This window comes from Prunus avium, chromosome 1 (genome assembly GCF_965620075.1).
Source record: "Prunus avium chromosome 1, drPruAviu1.hap1.1, whole genome shotgun sequence".
Lineage (NCBI taxonomy): Eukaryota > Viridiplantae > Streptophyta > Magnoliopsida > Rosales > Rosaceae > Prunus > Prunus avium.
In genome coordinates this window covers 61991428-62017009 of record NC_142284.1, presented here as the reverse complement: position 1 = coordinate 62017009, position 25582 = coordinate 61991428, and the positions used below count along the sequence as shown (strand labels likewise).

The 25582-nt window shown below is 37.5% G+C and overlaps 2 protein-coding genes across 3 annotated transcripts; one reads left to right on the top strand and one right to left on the bottom strand.

The window, feature by feature from the left end:
• Positions 1–838: 838 nt before the first annotated feature.
• Positions 839–9198, bottom strand: LCBK1 (long-chain base (LCB) kinase 1). Of its 2 annotated transcripts, none has more exons than XM_021968812.2 (9): positions 8923–9198; positions 7930–8671; positions 7433–7804; positions 6737–6830; positions 6578–6615; positions 4378–4524; positions 3573–3672; positions 1720–2654; positions 839–1392 (listed from the first exon to the last, which is right to left on the bottom strand). In XM_021968812.2, exons 2-9 carry the CDS (start codon positions 8413–8415, stop codon positions 1240–1242), a joined length of 2325 nt encoding a protein of 774 aa, XP_021824504.1. In that variant the 5' UTR covers positions 8416–8671; positions 8923–9198; the 3' UTR covers positions 839–1239. The 2 variants fall into 2 exon arrangements, with proteins under 2 accessions (XP_021824504.1, XP_021824505.1); XM_021968813.2 differs by having other exon boundaries at positions 7930–8607.
• Positions 9199–18337: 9139 nt separating this feature from the next.
• On the top strand, positions 18338–24783 carry LOC110765760 (acyl-CoA). The gene is made up of 12 exons (XM_021968986.2): positions 18338–18503; positions 18739–18885; positions 18996–19172; positions 19363–19445; positions 19544–19742; positions 20442–20563; positions 21433–21499; positions 22454–22504; positions 22701–22753; positions 22920–23130; positions 23487–23657; positions 24567–24783. The coding sequence occupies exons 1-12, from the start codon at positions 18363–18365 to the stop codon at positions 24624–24626; spliced, it is 1482 nt and encodes a 493-aa protein (XP_021824678.2). The 5' UTR covers positions 18338–18362; the 3' UTR covers positions 24627–24783.
• Positions 24784–25582: the final 799 nt, after the last annotated feature.

Genomic DNA, 25582 nt, shown 5'->3' with positions numbered 1-25582 from the left:
TAAGCGAAAAAACTACCGGAAAACACATGTCAAACTAAGGGGGAATGATAGGAGTTCAAATATTAATAAGCCAAATCCACTCTAGGATGCTGCCCATTCAGTTTAGACCTTGTCCAGTTCCAATTGTTTTCGGGTATAAATTATAATAACTAATTGAAAATGATCACAAAGAGTCAGCCTTGCAAACTTATAATCCCAACAATCATTTCATTGGAAATTTGAAGATGTTGTTTGAGTCCTTGACGTTGTGTTATGTTAACTAAAGCAAGCAGAAACAACCAACCTTGTAAAAACAAAACTTCAAGTCCAAGGCATGAGCTTCTCAAACAACAATACCCACATGTGAAAGTTAGGCATGAGTCTAAGGCAAGAAAATTCATTACAAAGATAAGGGAAGATTAGAACTCAACTCACGCACAAGATTAGAGTAGGCATAGACATTCAATAAAGGGAGTTCATCTTGGTTGGTTAATTGTCATTGCTGCAAGCATTAGCCTGGTTGATTTTATCCTTTGAGTAGCATTCATGAGCTTAAACAAGATTTTGATTATGATTTGAAGCCCATTAGAGAAGTTTTTAAAATTTTCCTCATATTACAAACAAAACCGAACACAATGACCAAATTGGGAAAAATAAATTCTCGTAATCTCACTTCTCTCTTCCAATTCATCGAGCCCATTGTGTCAGTGTGAAAATGTCTTTGTAACCGGCGTAGCTAAGCTAAGCAGTGGGTTTGGGTTTAGTTTTTAAAGTTAAAATACCTGTAATCAAACTTATCCAACAAAGTCAAGATCAGAAGGACGAACATATATCTCAAGAAATGTTGGCTGATCAAATGTTACAAAAGAAAACAAATATTGACTGGTCACAGAAAAATGGAGTACCCGAATCGTAAATACACAAGCAGCTCGCACCAGATAGCAAACAAGGGGCAAGGTTACATGATCATGATCCATCCGAAAATGAAATAAGAAAGAAAAACCAATAAACAACAACAGATAAACAAACATTGCCAAACAAAAAAATTTACAGGCGCTTCATCTGTTATAATAAGGTGGGGTGGGTACAAGGGCTAAGGGTCAAACAGAAGAAAATAGTGCAGAAGAAGGTTTTCTAGTTGGTATATGGATAGATAATCTTGCATATTCGGTACGTGAATAGGAAAGATGCCCTAGCTAGCATCCAATCCAATAGAGGGAGGTGCAAAAGAAGATACATGGTATGGTATGATAGTCAGACTTAGACTTGATGGCTAAGGGAGCGACCGATAAGTCTGCACTGTTCTGGAAGCAAAGAAGAAATCACTTGTCCATTAAGTGGAAAAAGCTCTCCATCAATACCACAACCATTATGGCCGTGCTTTCCTGATGCCTTAATCTTCACTGACTTCACCTGCAACGAAAGACACCAAATTAGGAGAGGCCCCTATACAACTTAATCCTTTTTTTTTTTTTTCCCAATTAAGCACCTGCATATGAAACAGCAATTGAAACTCTTATGCTCCCCCATCCCCTGAACCCAACCACCACAAGGGAAAATTAAACGCAATCTGATTCTTTTCACCAATGGCAGAACATGATGAAAAATAAATATGCGAATAAAAACACATCCAACCCCATAACTGGAATGTGAAATGCACTCTTCGGAGCTTCATGGTCTCAATAAATGCATTAGTCAAAACCCTACGTTCAAAGACATTATTGAAGTAAATGCCAATACCTTGACATTTTCCACATATGGCAGTGAAAGGTGTCTACCCATCTGCAGCAACATGAAAAATCTCAATAGCCTTAACCGCCCACTTCCATGAACTAGGAGCATATCCAAGGTGTTGTCATCATGCTCAGCTTTTGGTGCCACTACTTGGGAACTCTGAACAGTTCTGCAAGCATGATTGCAAACCAGAATACCAAGAAACTGACCCTTTGTAACAACCCATTTATCTTCATACCTAGGAACAACTTCCTTTCTTCCTGCTTCCACATCATCTGATGGCCCCGGCAATTCAATAGGATTTTCCACATCCCAATTAGGTTCGGTGTCCCACTTGGGTTCAGCATCCCAAATTGGACCCGGATCGGACAGAGTGGATGATATATCCTCTCTATCATTTGTTCCAGCATTGCCCCAAGAAGATCTGGAGGCATCATGTGTGGCTGTCAATCCAGTCCATCCTTTATCTGTCCTCGACTTAGAGCGGGTCCTTGGCCAATTTGGAGTTGATGACAGAGGTGGCTGTGGATGAATAACTTCTGGCTCTGCAGTTATATTGTTCCTTCCCATTGAAAGTCGTTTTGATTTAGGATCTAGGCCACGCACGTACTCAGATGGTTCAATGGTAGCATGATTGCTACTGCAGGTTGCATCCAAGTCTCCAGACATTCGAGTAGGAGTCATAATGGAATCGATACTAGATAAACTCGAGGCTCTTGGAATCCCATCTGTGTTTGATCTCCTCATAATGTCTGTGTATAGTTCCGACATGTCAACTACTTCCCTTTCAGCTGAGAGTTTTCCTTCCAGATCCTCGTTTAATGCTGGAAGATACTCAACTTCATAGCTGTACTTTGGTAGGCATAAGAATTTGAGAAAGCCAGCAACAAAATAACGCAGAGGACCAAAGCGCTTTTGATATTTCTCAGAGAGCTCCAACACTGCAACCAGTTCATGACGAATTAACATTCTAACAAAGCTGATTTCACCATACACACTTATCTTGATCAATACAAGTGGACCAAAATTAAGAACTACTGTTCTCTAAGTTCCAGCTCATCATCTATTAACGGACCAAGGGATCAAAATGCTATTAATATAATCCACAAGCCACAAGACACAACGTTAATGAATAACCAGGCTTTGGATAAACTGTCAAGCCTTACACAAGCACACACACAGAGGTCCAGATTCACAGGAACATTTTCTTATGTATACAGTATATGTATATCTATACAGTGGGCTTCAGTTGAAGGAAATTTAAAAAAAGAGTACTAATGCAACATTTATGGAATGGTTACAGATATCATATTGAAACATCTTTTTATAGGAATGCACACAATTAAAACAATAACCAAAAGCTAGGTCATTGGAGCATTGGAAGGTTTGGGATTCATGCCCAAAAAAAAAGGCTTAATTTGTAATTGAAAGTTACTTAACAAATATAGAAAATTACGAAATACGAACATCACATGCCTCCAATAAATCTTCACAATTCCTAATACTTTAATATCCTATAATTCACTGTCATGAAGGGAGGGAGGGAGGGAGGGACAGGAGAGAGATGCAACTGGACTGTTTTTTAATACTATCAGTTGGATCTATAGAGAGCATCAACAAACAAGACAAACATTAAATACTTGGAAAAAAATCAAACCATTCGATCCAAGTAAAGTACAGTTTTGCTAAATCCAAAGACAGATAAATTAAACATGAGAACCACAAAGTCAGATAAAAGTATTGCACTATTAGACTTTATCCACCTAGTTTTCTGCTAAATGTAGAGGAGATGGGATATTAGTTCATCACATTACAAATCAAGATCTAGATAGAACTTAATTCTATGTATCAGGAATTACCATCACTCACAAAACCATAATATGAGACTGTCATCCCAAAGTGAATGACACCAGTCTGAATCCACTCAACAGCAAAAACATCTGTAGCAGTAAGACCCCCCTGAAACCAACAAAAAAGCGCATAATTTCTACGTCAATGAATACTATTTAAAAGTAACAAGAACCTTACAGATAAGATTGTAGTTGAAAGGTACTTTCATAACTCAAAAACTGGATGAGTAAATTAATGAGATCTTAAAATGTTACGCAATGCAGCTGATAAAAGGTTAAAAGGAATCGTCTTTGGGTGTGCCCAAGTGTTGAGTTTGTTTGTCTTCCAAAGCCCTTCAATGTATTTGGGGTGTCCAGTAGCCATACCTTATCAGTGTCATGCCTAATTGGCAAAGGTACAGAAGGATGAAGGGTCTATTTGATTAGTATTCTAGAACTAAGTGTTTTCAAAATATTTTAGAGACTGTAACGAAGTGAGCTGTAATCTCTCTCAACTAGTTGGTAAGAAACTGATTGCAGCAAATTTAGGTAACTTTCTCCACACACACAAAACAAAGTGAGGTGTATCAGTCTGAACTAGTTGGTAGAAGCTTTTTTATTTTTTATTTTTTTTATATGGCTAAAAACCTAGCTCGTGAGAAAATGATTGCAAAAAAGATAAATGAAACTTTGGATTAGCTTCTTTTTTAATAAAATTATTAATTAATTATATTTTTATGACCGTTCGAATGGTTGAACAACAGTTCGAAGAGTACACTATGAACTGGTTTGAGTAGTTTTTGTTTACAGACATGATGAACCCTAAACAAATTACCTTGACAATGGCTATTGCCGCAGAAACTGGATCTCTAACTCCAAGAACAGTCCAAACTAATGAATTATCAGAACCAGCGGGTACAATTCCAATTGGTATGGAAATTCCTTCTTTTTGGTTGTCTCTACTAAGTAAACCATTTAGAACCTGTACACAAATCAAGTCCATGTAAATTGTTCAATAAAGAAAGAAGATAAAGCGTTAATGCATTGAAGGTAACCAAACAAATAATAATAATAAAATGACAAACTTTTTTACTTTTCAAATTTCAGATTCATCTCACTCTGAAAATATAAATTATAGCATTGATTATTATTCTTCATTATTAGAAACAAAGATATTCGTCAAAAAGAAACAGAAATTACAACACAGTGGACAACATAACAGAAAGAAAGCCAATTAAAACAAAGCAAAAGAACTAGCTAAAATACAACAGTGCTCCAATCAGAAGAAACAGCATGAAAGGACCAATCCTAAAAATCCGAGAAACTGAAGCCCATAAGGATGCCCAGAAACAAACTGTGTCCGACAAATGATTCGCATCCTTCCTCCTAGCGCCCTAAAAATTATCCTATTTCTCTCCATCCAAGCAACCCAAAATATTGCTAACACAGCACCAAGCCCGTTTTCCTCCCTCCAAAAAACTTAGGCCTCTCACATAGAATGGCTTACAAGATTCTGGGGTTGCCCAACACAATATGGTCCCCCAAAACAGCTTTATCCACAAAAAATACACAACTGGACAATGAAGCATTAAATGATTCAAACATTCAAAATCTTTTTCCCACATTACACACCATTGAGAAGAATGATAACAATAAGGTTTCCCCCTCTGCACCATTGAAACATTCAGCACCTTCACATGAGCAAAAATCAAAGCCAGAACCCGTACCTTCAGTGGTACTTTGACCTTCAAAATTGCATGAGGGACAAAAAAGAGAACAAGATGAATCATCCATTTGTTGCCCTGAATAGGACATGCATGAAAAGGGTCCTGATTTCCTACTCCCAAATTCTCCTACTGCCTAGATGACATTTTCCAGAACAGAAAGTAACTCAGTTAACATCCTAAGGCAAAGGAAAAGACGAAAGGCTCAACATCCTATTATCTCCCAACATCCTGCTGTTCTGTGGCACTCTCTTCATGCTTCTCAATATCCGAGTTCTCTGCATTTTCTTTGTCCGTTACAATCCCACAAACACTGAATTTCAATCTGCCCATTCAAAAACAATCCTGGACAAATGTCAATTTTGCTTAAGACCTCTGTCAACACACCAAACCGAAAGAATCCTTTCATCATCCTCCTTTTCCATTACCAGGTCTAGATTTTCATTACCCAATGCACCACTTCCACATCAACCAACTCTTCTCAATTGCCCAACTCCTTATTTTACTCTTTGACAAGATCTTCAGATAATTCTGCCCTAGGACCTGAATACCAATGCCCCCTCCCTTAAGCCAACTTTTCACTCCAAATTGTATGATTCGCTTCCTATTTTCCTGTCCTTCATCTGCTTCCCTTATTGTAACCTCCCCTCTCTTCTTCCAAGGGTGTTTCCTCGTTGCTCTCATCCTCTCTTCTTCATTCAGCCACAAGATTGAAGCTACCCTTGCTCTCTTCTTCTCATTTAATTTATTTCCCACATCTGGCAATTGAGCCTCCAAAAATAGGCAGGTTTAAAACCCTAACTCTTCTTGAAATAATGACAGATTACAGTAAATTTAGTTAGTTTTTGGAAAATGTGGTTGGACATGTGGGATTCCCATACCCAATGCAAGCTTTCATTTTTTAAGCCATTGGATAATTTCAACGGTTAAGGTATCAGTTTTGTGACTTAATGTTGCCAGATACCTGGAAATTACATGCATATATAAACACATTACAAACACTAAACCATGAGCATTGTCAGAAAGGGATATCGATTTGCTAAAAAAATTTAAGGGCAAGTCCTTTACAAGAACACCCCTACTATTACCAAAGATTGTCAAAAGGGATAGAGAACCTCACAAAGACACATGCATCTGTGGAAAGGGAGGGAGAGAAAGAAAAAGACTCTAGTAATTAACTAATGTGAATGACCAATCTCAGACCATTAAATCTAAGGTTCACAAAGTATACTTGAAATACATGCAAAAGAATAATCATGAATTTGTACAATACTTGGTGACTAAGGAGCACCCAAGTGGCAAAGGATTTACCTCATTAATAATTCCGTCGCCCCCAACACAAATGATTCCTGAAAGCAAAAAATTATAAATGGACAAAAGCTGTAAAGATGATGATGATGAAGAAAATCAGAATGCATGAGGAAAACCCAAAATAAGCAATGCAATCAGACAGTGCATTATGCGTAGTACCATCAGGACAAGTGCTGATGTCAACACTTGAGGCAAGTTTCCTAGCATGACCTGCAGATGTTGTTTTGACTACCTCCAGTTTGAAACCTGCAAGCTGTAACAGTTTACAGCTCCAATATGAATATGAATATGAAGAGAAGCTCTAAAAGAGTACATAGCAAGCCAATGCAACCATTAAGGTCAAGTGTACAAAAAAGAATAATAAAGAACTGAATTAGATTTTGAGTTTATAATAGTTGTAATGTTCTCTTTTACCTAGAATATACGCGTTTGAGCTTATCCTTAAGTCTAAGTTTGACATATATGCTACATGTAAAGGCTACAGAATCAAAGTGTACATCCACCGTGACAACCCTAGGAAGAAGTAATTTCATTCATCAAACATGTCTGTCTATACTAATTTACAAAGGATGTATTTATAAGGACCTAATCTTGCTAGAAACAGGAAAGTAATTGTAATCTTACTAGGAACAGGGATATAATAAAAACGAGAATCAATATAAAAAAAAACAGAAAACCAAACATGCAATGGCCCTAATATTAGAATAATTCTAATTAATGGGTGACACATCAATGTGTGACACAGGCAGTTCAGTTTAAGAGTTATATCCATCAAATATAATTAATCCATCTCCTGAATGACAAAAAGCAGTAGAACTAACACAGAGAATTTAGGTAACAGGAAATACATCATACCTTAAATATAGGTTCAACGACAGCGTGAAAAACCTTACTTGAACGGCCACGTCCAGATCGTGGATTTAATATGACAAGCATTTTTGGGGGACTCTTGCATTTGAAAATTAATTCAGGAGGAGTATCAATTGGAAGTAATTCTGAAGAAGCCTGCTTCTTAGAAGATAGCAACGGATGAGGCAAGCAATTCACATAGCACTGCTGATCCGCAAACCCGCCAACCCACTGAACTGCCTCTTCTATGCTAGAAGCCAAGAATCGAAAGTCCTTCCGGCTTCTTCGAGGTTTCATAAAACAAGAAAGGCCACAGGAACCTTTTTTCAAGGGATAAGAATGCACGGTGAAATGTCTGAGACCAACATTGTATGAAACCTGTGGAAGCAAGCAAAGAACAAGATTACTGTTTCCTAGCTACTTCATTCCAAAGGGGAAAGACTGACTACCTTGTGACATGTAGATGTTGTAACATTTAGCTATAGGGGGAGGTTTGTGCTTACTGAGATAACATCGTCAAGATGCAGCATGTGAGAACCCCAAATTAAAGCCCTGCTGGTAAGCTTAGCATCAACAGCTTCCTGGTTGGTAATATCATTAGAAGAAGAGGAGGTTTGTTGTTGTTGAGCATCAGTAGAAGTAGTGTTTATACTGCTGGTTTTTCTTTTGTCCAAAACTAATTTCCCGGAAAAGACGGCATAACCCAACAAATCAGACTTCTCATCTCCAGCAGCAGAAGCCGGAATGTCAATCCTGTGGTCTAAGGCCTTAACTATGTTGGGATCATCAGCAGGGGTAGGGGTAGGTGGAGTCTTGGAAGCTGCCTTGATCTTGTGCCGTTTCTGTTTCTCAGGGAAGACAATCGGGGAGTGCTGGCCCCCAGTAGCAGTAGCTATTTGGGAGCACAATCCCAGTCGCCGAAGAGACTGCTGAGGCGTCGTCACTCTCAAATTATTCTTGGAATTGGAAATAATCCCACTCTTCTGCATATTATTTCTTTCTATCTTTCTTTTCTCCTCTTTTGCTTTGTGTTACGGTTGATATTGCATTGAATTGCAAAAGGAGACCCCCACCCAGAAAAAGACACATGCAAAGAAAGCAAGCAGGATAAAAACTCTTGGTAGGTAGGGATAGATGAGCAGCAGCAGCTGAAGATGACCAGGTTTCAATCCCAATTCCTTCTAATTGAGAAACATAGATTAGATTACGCGGTAATTGCAGCATAAAACCACTAGATCAACCAGCCTGCATATTTATTGTTCGAATTAGACCTTAATTATTCATTTTTAAAAATAAAAAAATTTATCGAATTCATTGAGGGCAAATCGTCATTTCTACAACTGGGACTAGAAATCTTGAGGAAATCCATAACAATTACATTGCTACTACAATTACATAAAATGATAACAAAATAATAATCGAGAGTCAACAATCCGCCGGAATTAAGGAAAATAAATAAATAAATGAACAGGGCTAACAAGGAGAGGGAGCCTTACGAGCTGAGCTGAGCTGAAGCGCAGGTGATGTTGCTGAGCACAAGTGGAGATGGAGATGGAGATCTTTGTTTCGGAATACAAAAGAAAGTCGTACAGTAATCAATCAGACCTAACTCCAGAGAGGGCAGCCCAAAGCATCCCGCTTTGCTTTCCCCTACTTTCGTCGGGGTCGGCCCTCAATTATCTATCAGTTTTTTTTTTTTTTCTGTGTACTACTATTCACCGGGGAACTGAAACGGAGCTAGCTCCCTAATACTTTATTGTGGGAGTCGTTCCATTTGGACCCGCAACTTTATTATTTAACAACATTTTCCTTCTTTTAAAAATTTAAAAAAAAAAAAAAACAACAACAACATTTTCCTTTTATTTAAAGGTAAAATTGTTTCCCTTGTCCTGTGTTGGTGTGGGAAAAGCTTAAGAAAACATATGAAATGTGGTGCCTAAATTGTTTGCTAAAGAACGGGCACGGTTTGGATTGGTCCGATTTTGCTCTCAAATCGTAGCTGAATCGATTACATCTTAAGGGATCGTTAGTTCAATTTTGACTAAATTTAGAAGGGAAATCAAACCAAAACCAAATCATTGGTTGGATTGGTTTGGCCAAAACCTGCTACTTCCTTTTAAACCATGAAAAGTCAATCAAACATAACCTGCTTTCAACTTCCAGCATTCTATCAATTCAAAGACCTCAAAACATCAATATTTCATCAATTCTAAATTCCAACACATCAAACATAGATTGTGCTCATCTAACATCACTAAGACATACATATCGAATATTCTAAAGTTTAACATTATACTTCAATAGTTAATACAAACCAGAATTTCAAAATGTACAAAACAAAAGGAAACAATAAGCAACATGTTGTTGTGTTGTGAAGCTCCTTTGTTGCTATGGTCTTATTCTGGTCTCTCAACCCACCCATCTTCGTGTTTGTTTTGGGCTAGATGTTTGTTTTAGGGTTTGCTTTTATGTGGTTTTTTATTTCTGTTGGGCTGAGGCCTTGTACCTATTTGTGTTGGGCTGGTTTTTAGTTTGCTTTTTCTGACTATGTAATCCCTTTCATATTTATGGAATGAATTACCTTGACCACAAAAAAAAAACCCACCCATCTTCAAAACTCTAAATAACCCTAGATTACACCCTACCTGTCAATTCCCAAACCATCATATCTTCATCCTCAACTATTCTTTAACCCCGTCATGATTTCACTATGCGATTCTCACGGCATCCTTAAAAGCATGACACTTTCAAGGTGCTTTTCTGGGCCCACCAGTCCCCGCCCCATTTTGAGCTCACCATAGTTGAATAACTCGAATTCTCAAATTATTGTTGGGTGGCCTTAGTTGGAGGATAGGTGATGCTTTGTGGGTAAAAATATATCAGGATCATTGGCTTCCTTTGCCTTTTACCTTTCGGCATTCTTCACCTCCTTTTTTTGGTCATAATGTTGCAGTACGTGTTTTATTTGGGTATGATGGTTATTGGAATCTTGAGCTTTTTAATCAGGTTTTTTGTGAGGAGGAAGTTGGGCTATTCTTTTAATCCTTTTATATACAACTTCACTAGACAAGCGTATCTGGCATTACACATTCAATGGGAAGTACACTGTGAAAAGTGGTTATTGGTTGTCTCAATCTTTGGTGGCAAAGCTACATGTTGTGTAGATACAGCTGCACCAAAATGGATTCAGTTGCATCCTCAACTTGTGATACTCGCAAGTGCACGAGCCGTTCGGTAGTATAGCGTATGTAAGTGCGAGGTCGATCCCACGAGGATTGGTGATTGAATGATTCAATTCATTTTCCCTACACAAAACAGAAATGAAAAAGAAGGGAAATAAATAAAACAAGAAAGAAAGAAAATAACTAACTCAAGTAGATAAGTTCCCAAGTTCAATTAGATTAACGGATTGATTCTAGCTAAAGTATGATTAAGCCATGGTGTTTGGTCATAACCTTGTGTTCCTAATTCCCTAATTTGATCATTTGTTGTCTAACCTAAAATTAAGCATTAGGAACCCATTAAGCATAGAAGAACAATTTAAACAACCAAGCATGTATCTAATCCCTGTTGTCGAATGTCCATACATACTCTTCCTATTCATAGTTCAATTCGAATTAAAGCATGGTGTATACTCTTAATTCAAACCAAGATAGCTAACATGCAAGCCTAAATGGTGATCAATCATTCAAACTAGCATATTAACTTATAAGCATAATGAATAAGAACATGAACCATAATTGAAACTTGGAAACTAATCAAACTTGAAACTAAAGAAAAGAATTTACATAACAATGAAAATTAAAGTAGAACTTGGAAAGACTTAAAGGAAAATTTCAGCACAAAGATCTCATTATAACAATTGAAAACTAGAAAGAGAAACTAAGAGAATTTGAGGGAGAGAAGGGAAGGGAGCTCTAGAGAAGTGTTTGAGAGCTCCCCCCCTTGGGGTGTGTTTACAAGCTTGGGAAACCTCACTATATATAGGCCTAAGGAAGCTGAAAATCTGAATTAAGTATGGCTAATGCATACAACACTTGTTTTATAAAATCTGAAATGGTTGATGCACTTCACTAATGCATACAACACTTCCATTATAAAATCTGAAATGGTTGATGCACTTCACTAATAAATCCCACCAGCAGCCCTAGCTCATCTTCATGTCACCATGACCAAGCTTCCAACCAGAAATAATAGCTCATCCTGAGGTCAGCATGACCAGCAACTTCAAGGGCTTACGAATTGGGCTTCCCTTAAGCAAATTAAGACTTTAAGCACTCAAACTTGAAGTTCAGAATGTCTTCTTTCCAGCCATATATCATTTGGGCCAATCCAAGGTCGGAGGAGGAAGTTAAGGCCAAAACAAATTGCTAACTCATTTTGCGCGCTGATAAAATCCATCCTGAGCATGGCTCTGTGTTTGCTAGGTAACAGACTCCACAATTATCCAATGGGGCTGAATTTCGGATATGTTATAGTATACACCCATTGGAACAACTTTCATGAAGAATGTGGCCTCATCCGAGCTATGTAGGTTGCTGAAACAAAGCTTGCAATATGACCTACGAAACTGGGCTGGCAGGGGACTGTAGCCAAAATTGAGTTTGTCTTTAAGCTCTTCATCCATTCATCCAAATTAGGCCCTAACATGCATGGATTGCATCATTTACTATCCAAAGCCCTCATTATTACCTAAAGCTCAATGAACTGAAAGATAAACACAAAAAGGATTAAAAGCACAAGTTTAACTCAAAAACATAACCAAATCATAAGCTAGAAGGGTACAAAATGATATACAATTATGAACCGATCACTACACAGGGAATCTCATGAGTATATGGCCATATATATCTCTACAAATCTGGCAATCTTTGATCATACGTTGAACATCCTCCAACTGCAACCCTTGAGGTGGTGGCTTGGCCTTACGTAGTTGCTCCTCAAAAATAGGCATTTGGTTGAACTGAACATAGTGAGGTTGTTGACGAGGTAAAAAACAGCCATAATTTGAGTTTTGAAATTGATGGTTAACATTTTGGCTGATTCCTTCACCAAAAGGTTCCTCATGACTTTTCCTTTCTCGACTTCGTTGTAGTTCGAAGATAGTTGGAAGTTATATCCTGTCTCACGACCATCTTTTCCAGGACGGCTAGGATAACACTTTCCAATCGCTGCATATAGTTAGCGATAGTCTTCTCCAAGTAAGTAGATGACACATGAGCAAATCTCTCATTTTTTGTATCCATGGGTGGGGTCCTCTATTCAATGATTGGTGAAAATATTACTGTAGAGTTCGGTCCTCCATGGCTGGTCCTTCCAGTCCCAAATTCAGTCGCTGGGATCGAAGTCTCAACAGTGATGATCGGGTTTCCCTAGCTTTCACTTGTAATTGAAACCTCAGTTGTCACTGATTGTTAGGGTGGAATTGAACTGGAGACACATACATCACCAACTTCCAAATTATTGTCTCGCACAAATGTCGTTCCACATTGGAAACTTGGTGTTTACATGTTGGGCTTGAATGTTTACCTTTACTGCATACCTAATACATGGTGTTCACATGTTGGACTTGAATGTTTGACTCCGATGTAGACCAATTTGTGCGGCCCACTATGTGGTGGTCCCATGTGATGGGGCATGTTGAAGATTAAAGTCTTGTTTCAGAATATTGACTAAATAAACTACAACTTATAATAAGTGGTTCCACACCTCAAAATATCGAGGCCTTTTTTGATAAAACCTCATACTAACTGGGCTTTGTAGGTGGTTAAGTTAGGGACAACACCGATGTTTCTAGTAGTGGGCCGCTGACCCGTCTCTTTAAAATTCTTCATGGTATCATAGTAGGTTGCCCACACATGAGAGCCCAACAACCACACGTGCTCCACGTAACCCCAATATATGTTGTCCACGTGTTAGGCTTGAAAATTTGCCATACGTGTGGGGGCGTATAAGAATGTGAAGGTAAAAATGTCCCACATTAAAAGGTTGAGAAACATAGCAATGGCTTATAAGGTGTTGGGCTACTCCCCCTATTGCCAATTGGTTTTGGGGTGGAACCTCAACTTCTTTCAAATTTATGATGAAATATTGAGATGATCTATCAAATCCAGTATCTCTTGAGGTTCTATGTGGTTCAACATGGAGGATTGGATGGTGAGGTATGGTTTGACAAAGATTGGGCAAACGTTTCTAGATAGTTACAGTATTGAGTTTGTATAGCATGATTGGTTTTTTGAATACAAGATTAGGGATAAACGTTACAATGTTATGGAACACTCAGAGGTCGTTTGGCAATTTCCAATATGTCGGTAGGTATTTACAAAGTGGAATGGCAATTACATATAGCCTATTTATCGATTGCATTGCCGTCGAGAATGTGCACCTCCATCACAATGTTAAGGTTCACCCTAATCTTTAATATTGCAATACCCTAATTTACGAAGAAATGGACCCCTAGTATGATAAGGTGAGCGTGGACCTTGGAAGAGTACAAGTGGTCCTTGGGCTACCACATTAAGGACCACATTTACACTATTATGGACATAGGCCTCCATACTCTTGTAAACCTTATCCTTAACTTCGTAAGCTACAATATTTGAGTTTGCATTTACGAGACTTTGCACCTCAATCACAATGCTAAGGTACATCCTAATCTATAACATTGTAATGCCCTAATTTACAAAGAAAATGACCCATAGTACAATACTAAGCTAAGAACGGACATTGGAGGAGTAAAATTGTGTCATTATCCTTGTAAACACAATTGGAAATCTTGTAATTTATGAGAAATCTTGTAAACTTTCTACTTTTGTTTCTTGACTTTTAATCCTAACAATGCACTATAAAATCCATGGCCATGTTAGGAAAATAACATAGATTTATGGGTTAATTACAATTTAGTACCCTATGGTTACACCCTTAAGACATGTTAGTCCCTTTCTTTTCAATTTTAACAATCACATAACCCGGTCTTTTAAATTTGTTACAATGTGGTTCCGCCGTTAGGGTTTACGTCAGATCTCTCTGTTAGTTGCTTATGTGGCACTGTGGGTCCCATATTTTTCACATTTTTAATTTTAAATTGATTAAAATATGAATAAAATATTAAAAACAAAAAAACCAAAAAAAAAAAAAAAATCCTATCTTTCTCTCTCTCTCTGTGCGTTCTCCTGATCAAGCCTCTCTATTCCCCACTGTTTGTCAACAACCCCAAACACCAATCTCCCTCACCCTCATCCCCAGCAAACCTCTCTCTCGTCTTTGCCATATATTTGGATGAGCCTCCGATTGGAAAAACAACCTCTGCCTACATCTGCATGATCGCTTCAATGTCTTGTTGCTTGATCAGATTTGGGTATGTTTGATCAATGTGATTATTTTTTTGGGTTGTTGATGGGTAGTGCTTGGTCGATTTGGATCGGTGAGGGTGGTTAGGGCTATAGAGGTTGGTTGCCGGAGTGTGCTGGGTCGTGGAAAAGACGGTGGGTTGGGATATGGTAGATCGGGGTGTTTGGCTGGGGAGACTAGAACAGGGTGGGTGTCATGATCAATTTTTTGCCAGAGCGATGAGAGCATTTAGCCAATTTCTCTCACCCTCCACCGTAGCGCAACTACACAGCCCCTTTCCCCATGACCACCGCCCTCCAACCCCCAACGAACCTAGAACCCTAACCCAGCAACCAACCCCCCATTCCCCTCGGGATTTCCCTTTGTTGTTGAGAGACCACCCCTCAGCCCCTTTCCCCATGACCACCGCCCTCCAACCCCCAACGAACCTAGAACCCTAACCCAGCAACCAACCCCCCATTCCCCTCGGGATTTCCCTTTGTTGTTGAGAGACCACCCCCACAGAGCCCTCCTCCCTCCTCCCTCATTATGTTTTTCACCCACAAACTGTCATATCCCGGGATCGGTTCCGCCGTAGCACAATATTATCCGCTTTGGGATCCCCTCTCTGCCCTCATGGTTTTGTTTTTGGGAACTCACGAGCAACTTCCCAGTGGGTCACCCATTCTGGGATTGCTCTAGCCTCAACTCGCTTAACTTCGGAGTTCCCATAACTCCGAAGCCAGTGAACTCCCAAAAGGCCTCGTGCTAGATGGAGGCGGATATGTACATATAAGGCACATCACTCCCTCTTCATCGCCGTAGCACGATATTGTCCGCTTTAGGCCCCCTCTCTGCCCTCACGGTTTTGTTTTTGGGAACTCACAGCAACTTCCCTATGGGTCATCCATCCTAGGATTACTCTAGCCCCAACTCACTTAACTTCGGAGTTCCCATGACTCCGAAGCCAATGAGCTCCCAAAAGCCCTCGTGCTAGATGGAGGCGGGCATGTACATATAAGGCACATCACTCCCTCTCCATTGGTCGATGTGGGATGTTACAATCCACCTCCCTTAGGGGCCCGACGTCCTCGTCGGCACACTTGCACCACACGGCAGAGTGGATTTGATACCAAATTGTCACATCTCGGGATCGGCTCCGCTGTAGCACGATATTATCCGCTTTGGGCCCCCCTCTCTATCCTCACGGTTTTGTTTCTAGGAACTCACGAGCAACTTCCCAGTGGGTCACCCATCTTGAGATTGCTTTAGTCCCAACTCGCTTAACTTCGGAGTTCTCATGACTCCGAAGCCAGTGAGCTCCCAAAAGGCCTCATGCTAGATGAAGGCGGACATGTACATATAAGGCACATCACTCCCTCTCCGTTGGTCGATGTGGGATGTTACACAAACCCTCAAACTCACACACAGATGCAAACAATGTTCAAATTTTTATTTTATTTTTTCCAATTTGTTGGTTTTTGAGTTTGTAGAGAAAGAGAACGGGGTAGAGAGCAGAGAGATGAAGACCTGCAGATCTTGCCGGAAAGCGCAGATTGACGACGGCAACGAGGTCTGTAGGATAGAGAGAGAATGGTTAGCGAGCTGGGTTTTGGGTTCGTTGCAGGCTGGGGTGGTCTCTCAACAACAAAGGGAAATCAAGGGGAGGGGGGGTGGTTGTTGGGTGGGGGGTTGGAAGGCGGTGGTCATGGGGGAAGGGGGCGTTGGGTGGTTGTACTGTAGTGGAGGGTGGTTGTGGTATGGGTTTGAAGGTTGGGTGTTGGAGCTTGATCGGGAGAACGCAGAGAGAGAGAGAGAGAGAGAGAATTTTTTTAAAATTTTTTATTCATATTTTAATCAATTTAAAATTAAAAAATGTGAAAAATGTGGGACCCACAGTGACACATAGGCAACTAACAGAGAGATTTGAAGGAAACCCTAATAGTGGAACCACATTGTAACAAATTTAAAAGACAGGGGTATGTGATTGTTAAAATTGAAAAGATAGGTACTAACATGTCTTAAGGGTGTAACAACAGGGTACTAAACTGTAATTAACCCTAGATTTATAATACTTCTAGAATGTCTACGAAAATACAACTATGTAACATAGAGTTCAACAAAATTCGAGATGAAGAAATTTGATGGATAAAGACTTCCAAGCTCTCAAATAAATATTGATGTGCATTCCCCAATTCTATGAAACACAAGAAATAAAAATTAAAACTATCACCCTCAATTCATTTTTAAGAAAATAAGCATAAAATACAGAGGAATTTACCACACAACTAGCCACCATAACCAACTCAGAATGAAATTGAGTAAAGCTACAATGAGGTGAAGGATAGAAATCAGAAAAAAAGAGTCTAAAACGGTAACTTTACATTTATAAAAGTAAACAATTGCCATTGCGAAATTTATAAGCATGCCATCGCAAATCAAATAGAATAAACTTAATTGAAAAATAACATATCAAATTATATGCCAATTACCAAATAGGGAGGTCATAATTGCATGACCCTTATGCAATTGCATTTGCGTTAAATATTAGACGTTGCCCTATTCAGAAAACTGATCCATAATTAGAAAAATCTAAGCAAATTTACTATATAACTTAGATAAGATTAACATTGATTGCATTAGAATTTTTTTTTTCCTTTTCAAAATATTATTTGAATGTATTTTAAGAGATGTCATATAGATGTATTTAATAATTTGTGCAATTTACTAAATGTGCTGAACATCAATTTCAATATATTGTTTGTTTTAAAATTTTAAAATTTTAAAAATTTTGGAATTATTGGATCGAAATGGATTTGGAACATTTTGGATCAGAATTTCCGAATTTTCATATGCATTCCAATTCCAATTTCAATTTTTTCGGAAATTTTAGATTTTGATGTTTTTGGATTTGTTGGAGTCGGATTTTTTTGAAAATTTTCTAACCAAATTTTCTAATTCAACTTGCACCCGTAATTGTATTAATGAGTATTACAATTAGTTAATAGCCATTAGGCATTTGTACACTCTTTTCAAGGATGTGATAATTTTAAGGGAAATTTACTATTATACCCAAAATAAGAACCCAAATTATATATAAAAAAAACCGTAATTGTATTAATGAGTATTACAATTAGTTAATAGCCATTATGAAATGGACTTTAGAAACACACTCAAAGCTCATTTACGACATAACAAAAAGGCTTTTAAATTACAAAATTGACATTGATTTTTTAAATCAAACCCAATCCCAAAACCTCATAAAAAAACCCAAAACACTAAATAGGCATCAAAGTAATTTAATAATCAAAATTAAATTCAATAGGGTCAGCCATCATTTGTTGGGTTTTTTTTTTTTGGTTTATTTATAGATATTAAATGGTGTAGAGTTTATTTATAGTTTTAGTGTTAAGAATGGGTACATGACTAAATATCTCTAATTTTAAAAGGGTGGGGGAGAATTTTGACTACTTAACTGAATTGTTTACGGTGGCTAACATTTTTCCAGTGGTGCAAATAAATAAATAAATATATAATATATATTTTTTTCCATTTTTCTTCAATACTGAAGTTTAAATTTGCTAAATATCAAATTTTGCAACGTGGCATGCAACTAGATGGTTTCTTCTCCTCGGTTTATCAGAACTTGAGACACAGAAAGAGCGAAGTGTTGGCGGGCATGGCAGTAGCAATGAGCTACTGCAAGCCTTCCCCGTTTCTGGGAAACTATCCAACTCATTTTCATTTGGTAAGTGCCGTCTAGGGAGCTATTATCTCTCACTGTTTCGATTTTTTTTTTTTGGGCAAGCATTCATAATTTGATTGGATTAATGTTCTAAATCAATGTGAGGTGATAATTTATGGGTTTTTGTTATTTGCTTCAGTCTTTGACTTTGTTATTGAAGTATTCATTGATGGATTGATTGAGCTTTAAGCTTATGTTATTTGGGCACACAATTGTTGGCGTTTAAAAAAAATTGCAGGGAAAATCTCAATCTGGGAAAGTTGTTCAGGCACCTAGAATTAGTGCCCTGTTTTGGGGAGCCAAGAAGTCTGCAGAGCCAAAAGAAATTGAGATAAATGTTTCACTTGGGGAATTCACTTTGACAGGTTCAGGCACACTGAAAGAGGTATTTTTATTACTCTGTACTATTCCTCCCTTCAATTATTATGGTCGTTTAACTTGAACTGTGAAATTATATCATATTATTATATTATACTATGCTGGTTCTGTTTCCAGGGAATTTCAGGAGTGAAACCTGAAAAGATATCACTTTCAGTCGTTTCTTCAATCTCTGAGGTCTCATCCGCCGAGTGGGATGCATGCGCTCTGGATGCTACAGGCCCTGAAAAATATAACCCATTTCTTACTTATGCTTTTCTTTCAAGCTTGGAAGAGTCAGCTTCTGCGGTGAAGGTCAGGAATCTTTGCTGAATTTAACTCTTCCTTTCTTGTTTATATTGTAAGGCAATACCATTTTTGTTAAGATTGTCTAGTAACTAATCAATTGCAATTTCTAGCATCTGTCAGTTTTAGCCATTTGATTATTGTTAGTCAGCCTGGACTTCCAACGTCGGTTTGTTTTATTCATTTAAATCCTTTCCAGGAAACAGGGTGGATTCCACGCCATATCATTGCTAAGGATGAAAGTGAAAGTATTTTAGGTGTTGTTCCACTCTATCTTAAAAGGTTTAGCATCTTCTGTGCTCTCCGGATGCAAGCTCTCATGTCATTTGGCTTCTGCTGCTTTCTTTGCTGCTGTCTGACCTCTTTGATTTGGTGTGCAGTCATTCCTACGGTGAATTTGTTTTTGATCATTCTTGGGCTGACGCATATTATAGTTTTGGGTCAAGATATTACCCAAAGTTGCAGTGCTGTGTACCTTTTACTCCAGTAACTGGTCCCAGGATTTTAATTCGTGATACTTCATTCAGAGATCAAGTTTTTGACGCTTTAGTCTCAGCTCTGAAGGATCTGACTGCCAAGGTATTCAAGTAATCAATTTTTTTAGCATTTAATGAGCCTTTTAATTTATCATGATTACTTTGTCAATTTGTAGGTAGAAAATTGACTCCTTATGAAAGAAAGAAGGGATCAAGAAATCACTTATGCTTGTCTTAGAAGTTAGGACTAGGAGTTGTGCATGTGATTAGTGAATTAATATCTTCATAGAAAAATAGAGCTAAGATATATAATTGTATAAAATCATTTAAAAAATGACTATTTGTAAAATTTTGAAGAATTTTTTGTTCGGCCTTTTCTTCTGATGTTTTCATATTATAGTATAAAGCTGGGGTTAAGGGAAATTCATGGTTGAACCAGGATCTATAATCTTCAGGTGTCAAAATTAAAGAGGCATAAAAATGATGAATCCTTAAAATTGGCAGAAAAAGTTTCTTGAAGGGAGATAATTTGATATTCGAGTAGGCTGAATTCTTAGAATGCAATTGCACTTTTGTATGTTTTATGTCATTACAATTTTCCAAGCAGTTAGCGGAAAGAACTTACTGGTTTTTCTAACTGGATAAGAAACTACTGTTTTAATGATCAGTATGTTGATCAAATAAAGAGAACATTGATTCATTGCGCTCTATTCTAACCTGTTTTCTGTTTCAAAAAAGTTCGAATTCTTCTCTTTCTGCATTGCAGCCCTAATTGTTTATTGTGACTTTTGTATCTTGACAGTACCAGCTTTCATCACTGCACATTACCTTCCCATCTGAAAATGAATGGAACAAACTGAGTGGAAAAGGTTTTCTTCAGAGAATTGGAATGCAGTACCATTGGAAAAATCGTAACTATAAAAGGTGAGTAATGCACACCTATTTATTAATCACTGGAACATGTTCACTCATTAATTTCAATGCAGAGTTTCAGTCACATTCCCTGAAGAAATTTTTGTGATTGGCAATTCATAATGTATATGCAATAGGAAAGCACTATGCTAATACAGATTGCCAAAAGAAATATGTTTCTGCAAAAAAGACAGAAGCTATTATCCTTTTTGTATTTTTTTGGGATTATGCATGTTAGTTTGGTTGTTCTGGTGTAAGGCTTGTAGTGATGTTGGCCTGTAGCGGTTTAGTCATAGCATCTCAACTATAATGAGTTATGCTTGTCCTCATCATGGATGCTACAATTTGAAATACTCAGTGCAAAAGTAGGTGGCTTATATGAACAATGATTGACAATTTAACCTCCCCGTGCCGAGCCAATAACTTTTGATGAGACATATAGGAGTGTTGGAACCTAACATTGAGCTTTTATCAAGACACATACCGCTTCTAAGCCGTTGGTTGAAAACTGAACAGTTAATAGGAAACATATCATTTACTTGTTCTAAGCTTTATAAACCTTTGGATTTTCGTCAAATGACGAAGATTGTATGTGTAATATTAAATCACTTAATATTATGCATCTAAATACTTCTCATATATACATGCATATGTATATGTTTGTGCATATAAATTGTTCATATGGGAGCAACTCATTATTGATCCTTAAAGGATAAGAAAAGCTACTTTCCAGAAAATGTTTAACCAGTAAAGAGGTCCATAATTGTTTCTTAACAATTTTAGACATATACAGATAAACCATTATTACGGCTTAACGTGTTTTTTGATTGAAAAGTTGAATAGTTGAATCTAGAAAATGTCTTACTTTATTTGTGATACAGTTTTGATGAGTTCTTGATGGACATGAAGCAAAGTAAAAGGAAAAATATTCGTCAAGAGCGCAAAAAGGTTGGCTTTTAAAACATGATTTCATGTGTTCCATTTGATATTTAATGTATTTAGAAAACTGAGAAACTAAAGGGTCTTAGGTGAGTTCTTCTACTAGAAAATGGCTTTTCTGTTAGAATGTTTCATGGCAAGAATTATCTTAATAGCACGCATGGGGTCCTGCTTGGAACCAAAAAAATGTGCACGAACATAATAGAAATATCTGAAAATCACAAAATCAATTAAGATAGTGCTAAAAACTTGTGGATCACTGCTCAGAGTTCTAAGGCTACCAGCATTTGAGATAAGAGAAAAGACGCCATGTAAAAGAAGCAAATGAATGAATAAAAAGTAAAAGCAATGAATGAATGAATGGAAGAAACATTGATAAACTCATGGGAGCAAGACCACATATTGAGTACACTTAAAAACTTCTTTTGATCCAATAAATTTGGACCCTCTTGTAATGTATGGTGAAACTCAAACTGTGGAAAATTAGTACACATATATAGGAATACCTTGAAGAACATATTCCTTGGTGTTCTGTTTATAACGTAAAGCCTTTCTTGATTAGTTTAATCTTTGAGTTAGTCGACGCAGTATAAATCCATTTGACCAAAAATACTTGTAGAACACCTGTTTCTCTTTATGTGATCGATGAATGCTTCATTATTTTCCTCTTGCTTCTTTTGTGATTATTTTTTCTTCTGATGGGTTCACTTTAAGTTCCCTCAGATGTGAGTGAGTTTGTATGCTATGCATGAATTCATTGATATGTGCAAAGTTGAGGGCAACCGTGTTCCCGTTTGCGAGACTAAACTTGTGTTAGTAATTTAGTGGAAACAAAACTGTTAAGTTTTAACAGGAATACTCATGGAATCTGTGGATTGTTTTTTTCGAGTAAATGAAATCAGTGCGGTTATTTGTGTTAGTGACATGAGGTACAGGTTGTCTAATTGAACTCTTGATATGCAGATTGTACAGCAGAATTTGACTATGAAACGGTTGCGGGGTGATGAAATAAAGGTATTTGTTCTTGTCATTGGTAACTGTGACTATCGGAGATGTTTTTCCACTTATATGCAATCGTATTTCAGTGGCATGTTGCACTGTTTTGCATATAATGAATACTTTCGTAGATGGTCCATTTGAAATTTTTATGTAATAGAGAACAGTGGGAACAATAGGTCTGACCACTTCCTTAATGATGTCATGTTGGCAGGCTAGACACTGGGATTCCTTCTATAACTTCTACCGGAACACCACTGATAACAAGTTGGTTCCTTGTAGATCCCTTTCTTAGTCATTTAATGATGTTTCACATTTAGCGATAATTGCCACAAATCAGATTTACATTGTTTTGGAAACTTGTTAAACAGATGAGTTGCTTGAGTCCTTTTTTTTCCCTCATGAAGTTTGAAATTTCTTGTCGGATCCACAGGTGGGGTACTCCATATCTGACTAGGGATTTCTTTCACAACATGGGGTCAAAGATGGGAGATCAGGTATTACTTGTTGTTGCTGAAGAAGGGGATGAGCTTGTTGCTGGAGCTCTGAATATTATAGGAGGAGATACGTTATTTGGACGCCTATGGGGATGTCATCCACGAGCTTACTATCCAAGTTTGCATTTTGAAGCATGCTATTACCAGGTCTTGTTATTTTGTTTTCATTTTATTAGTAAAGTAGCACAAGATCATTTAGGCTTTCTACTCTAATATATTTAGCAGAAAAATGCTCCTTACTGCCCTAATCATCTTCATTACTGGAAGCAATGTAAAATGCTGTCATATGTTATGCACAATATTTTTAAGGTAATCATGGACCATTTTCAATTTTCAATGCCTCAGAGTCTTTTTCATTCTTGAAACCACATCTGAAATTTAGAGGTTGTCATGAGAGTTTTTATTGGTGTTACCAAAAAGTAGACAAGCATGTATATAGCATTGCTAAGAAGATATGCACAATAATCTTTTATTTATTTTTTATGGTTTGTATGGCATCACAGGCAATAGAAGCTGCAATCGAACTTAATCTAGACACTGTAGAGGCTGGAGCTCAGGGTGAACATAAGATTCAGAGAGGTTATATGCCTGTGAGAACTTATAGCTGCCATTACCTGATGGATGAAGGTTTCAGGAAGGCCATAGAGGGCTTTCTAGTGCGTGAATCAACTCAGGTGATTGCATTTTTATTTCAGTATTTGTGTTTAGGTGGAATCCTGAATTATAATCCATTTTCAGTGGGGTTATTCGTTACCCCAATTTATTTGTGCTTGAGAATCACTCTAGTAATGTACCCCCTGAACTATCACGACAGTGTCAATTGACCCCCCAGACTATTTGGTAAGTTAAGCAATCGAACTATATAAAGTTAGTCAATGTAGCACCTACAAATCAATTTCGTCTAAATTTCTGTCAAATAGAGTAACGTGGTGGGATTGTGACTCACTTTTGAGGGAAATCTGATCATTCAACCTATATCACTCTCTCTGGCTCTCTGTAAACAGCCCCCCACCCAAAAACCTGTATTTTTCAGGCCACCCACCCATGCACCGATCACTTTCTATTCCAGCGGCCACCCTTCCCCCCCGGCTACAACCACACCCAGATTTCCCCCCTCCACACATCCAGATTAGCAGCAACTGAATCATGCTGAGCTCATTGGCCATTACCTCGACAAGCTGAATCATTATTCCCCTCAGTCTTTATTGAGAGATAGAAGTTTTTCCATTTTTTAAATTTCAACATATTTTAGTATTTTAATGGGGTTTGCATTTGTTCTACTTAAAATTATGAATTTTCCCTTATCATTGACGGCAAAATGGATGAAATTCGATGAAACTGACGATAAAGGCCTAATTGGCCATTTTTATAGAGTTGAGTCCTTAAATTAATTTACCAAAACACAGTTCAAGGGACAAATTGACACTGAGTAATAGTTCAGGGGGGTGAAACTTTAATTATGTCTTGGTATCTTTGTTTTTTTTTGGGGTCAAATCTATCTCTGAGACTTTGACAGAATGAATGGGGATCAGGTTCAGTCTTGCCAATTTTCTTTAACATCATTAAGTACTTCTTTCATGCAGGTTGAGCTTGTTATGAAACTATTACATGATTCTGGCCCCTTTAAGGAAGGCATAGAGTAATTTATTGGAATAAAGCCCTTACTAGAAGCAGATTGATTTTCTGTAAATTGTGGATGTCTTTTTCATTTTTGTAATTAACTTCTGAAGTTTCACTTGGAGATTGTGTACATAATTCCACTCGCATAGTAAATTTTATAGCAGAAAACTTCGTGTACAATATTCTCACTGTCAAAATTAGGGGGTGGCCACAATTTCGGGTCAACCTGGCCGAACCGCCCAATTGGATCATTAGAGGGTTGGTTTGAATTAGGTTGGCCTAATAATGAGCGGGTCTTAGCCCAAATAAATCATAAACAATTCGGTTTGGTAAGTAATGCACCAGCATCAATTATTTAATAGGTAGTATCTTTGAAGTACTTTATTTAATAGGTAGTTCAAAAAGCATAAATTACTTTACATAAAGGTATAGCACCAGCATCAGTCTCATCCTCCTCTGGATTCTGCGGTTCGACGAAGTTGTGCCTACCTTACACTTAGATCTAGTTTGGTGTTAAGAAAAAAAAATGGTTTAAGAGTCGATATATGATCATTATATTTTACGTTTACTGCACCAAAATACTATTTCAATTATATTAAAAAATAATATGAAGTGTTACACCTAACACCAAATTATTATAGATGAAAAACCAAAGTTTTTCGACTCATCCCATCTAAGATCGCCCCTTCGAAGATCGTCGTCTACGACTCCAGAACCAGTGTTATTTATGAACTAATTAATTTAGTGATATTTATTTTTCAATGTCGTGATATCTCAAGTTGGAATCTTTAATCATCCATTTATAAAGGAAAAAGTGACAACTTGATTGAAAAAGATAAATTAAAGAAATTAAAAATTATAAGTGAAAGTGGAAGGAATGCTCTAAATCAAAAGGAGATTCACCTATATAATCAGATTTTCTGCATCCAATCTGACAAATTTAGCATTTTCTAACTAGCTTTACTTTCTAGTATCATTT

Excerpts from the sequence above, each read along its gene's own strand:
- LCBK1 (XM_021968812.2), bottom strand. The coding sequence starts at position 8,415 with ATGCAGAAGAGTGGGATTATTTCCAATTCCAAGAATAATTTGAGAGTG. Across the intron at positions 7,805-7,929 it reads ATCTTGACGATGTTATCTCA|GTTTCATACAATGTTGGTCT; the intron begins GTAAGCACAAAC and ends TTGCTTCCACAG. Across the intron at positions 6,831-7,432 it reads TCGTTGAACCTATATTTAAG|CTTGCAGGTTTCAAACTGGA; the intron begins GTATGATGTATT and ends AAACTGTTACAG.
- LOC110765760 (XM_021968986.2), top strand. The coding sequence starts at position 18,363 with ATGCAACTAGATGGTTTCTTCTCCTCGGTTTATCAGAACTTGAGACAC. Across the intron at positions 22,754-22,919 it reads CGGAACACCACTGATAACAA|GTGGGGTACTCCATATCTGA; the intron begins GTTGGTTCCTTG and ends TCGGATCCACAG. Across the intron at positions 23,658-24,566 it reads TAGTGCGTGAATCAACTCAG|GTTGAGCTTGTTATGAAACT; the intron begins GTGATTGCATTT and ends TCTTTCATGCAG.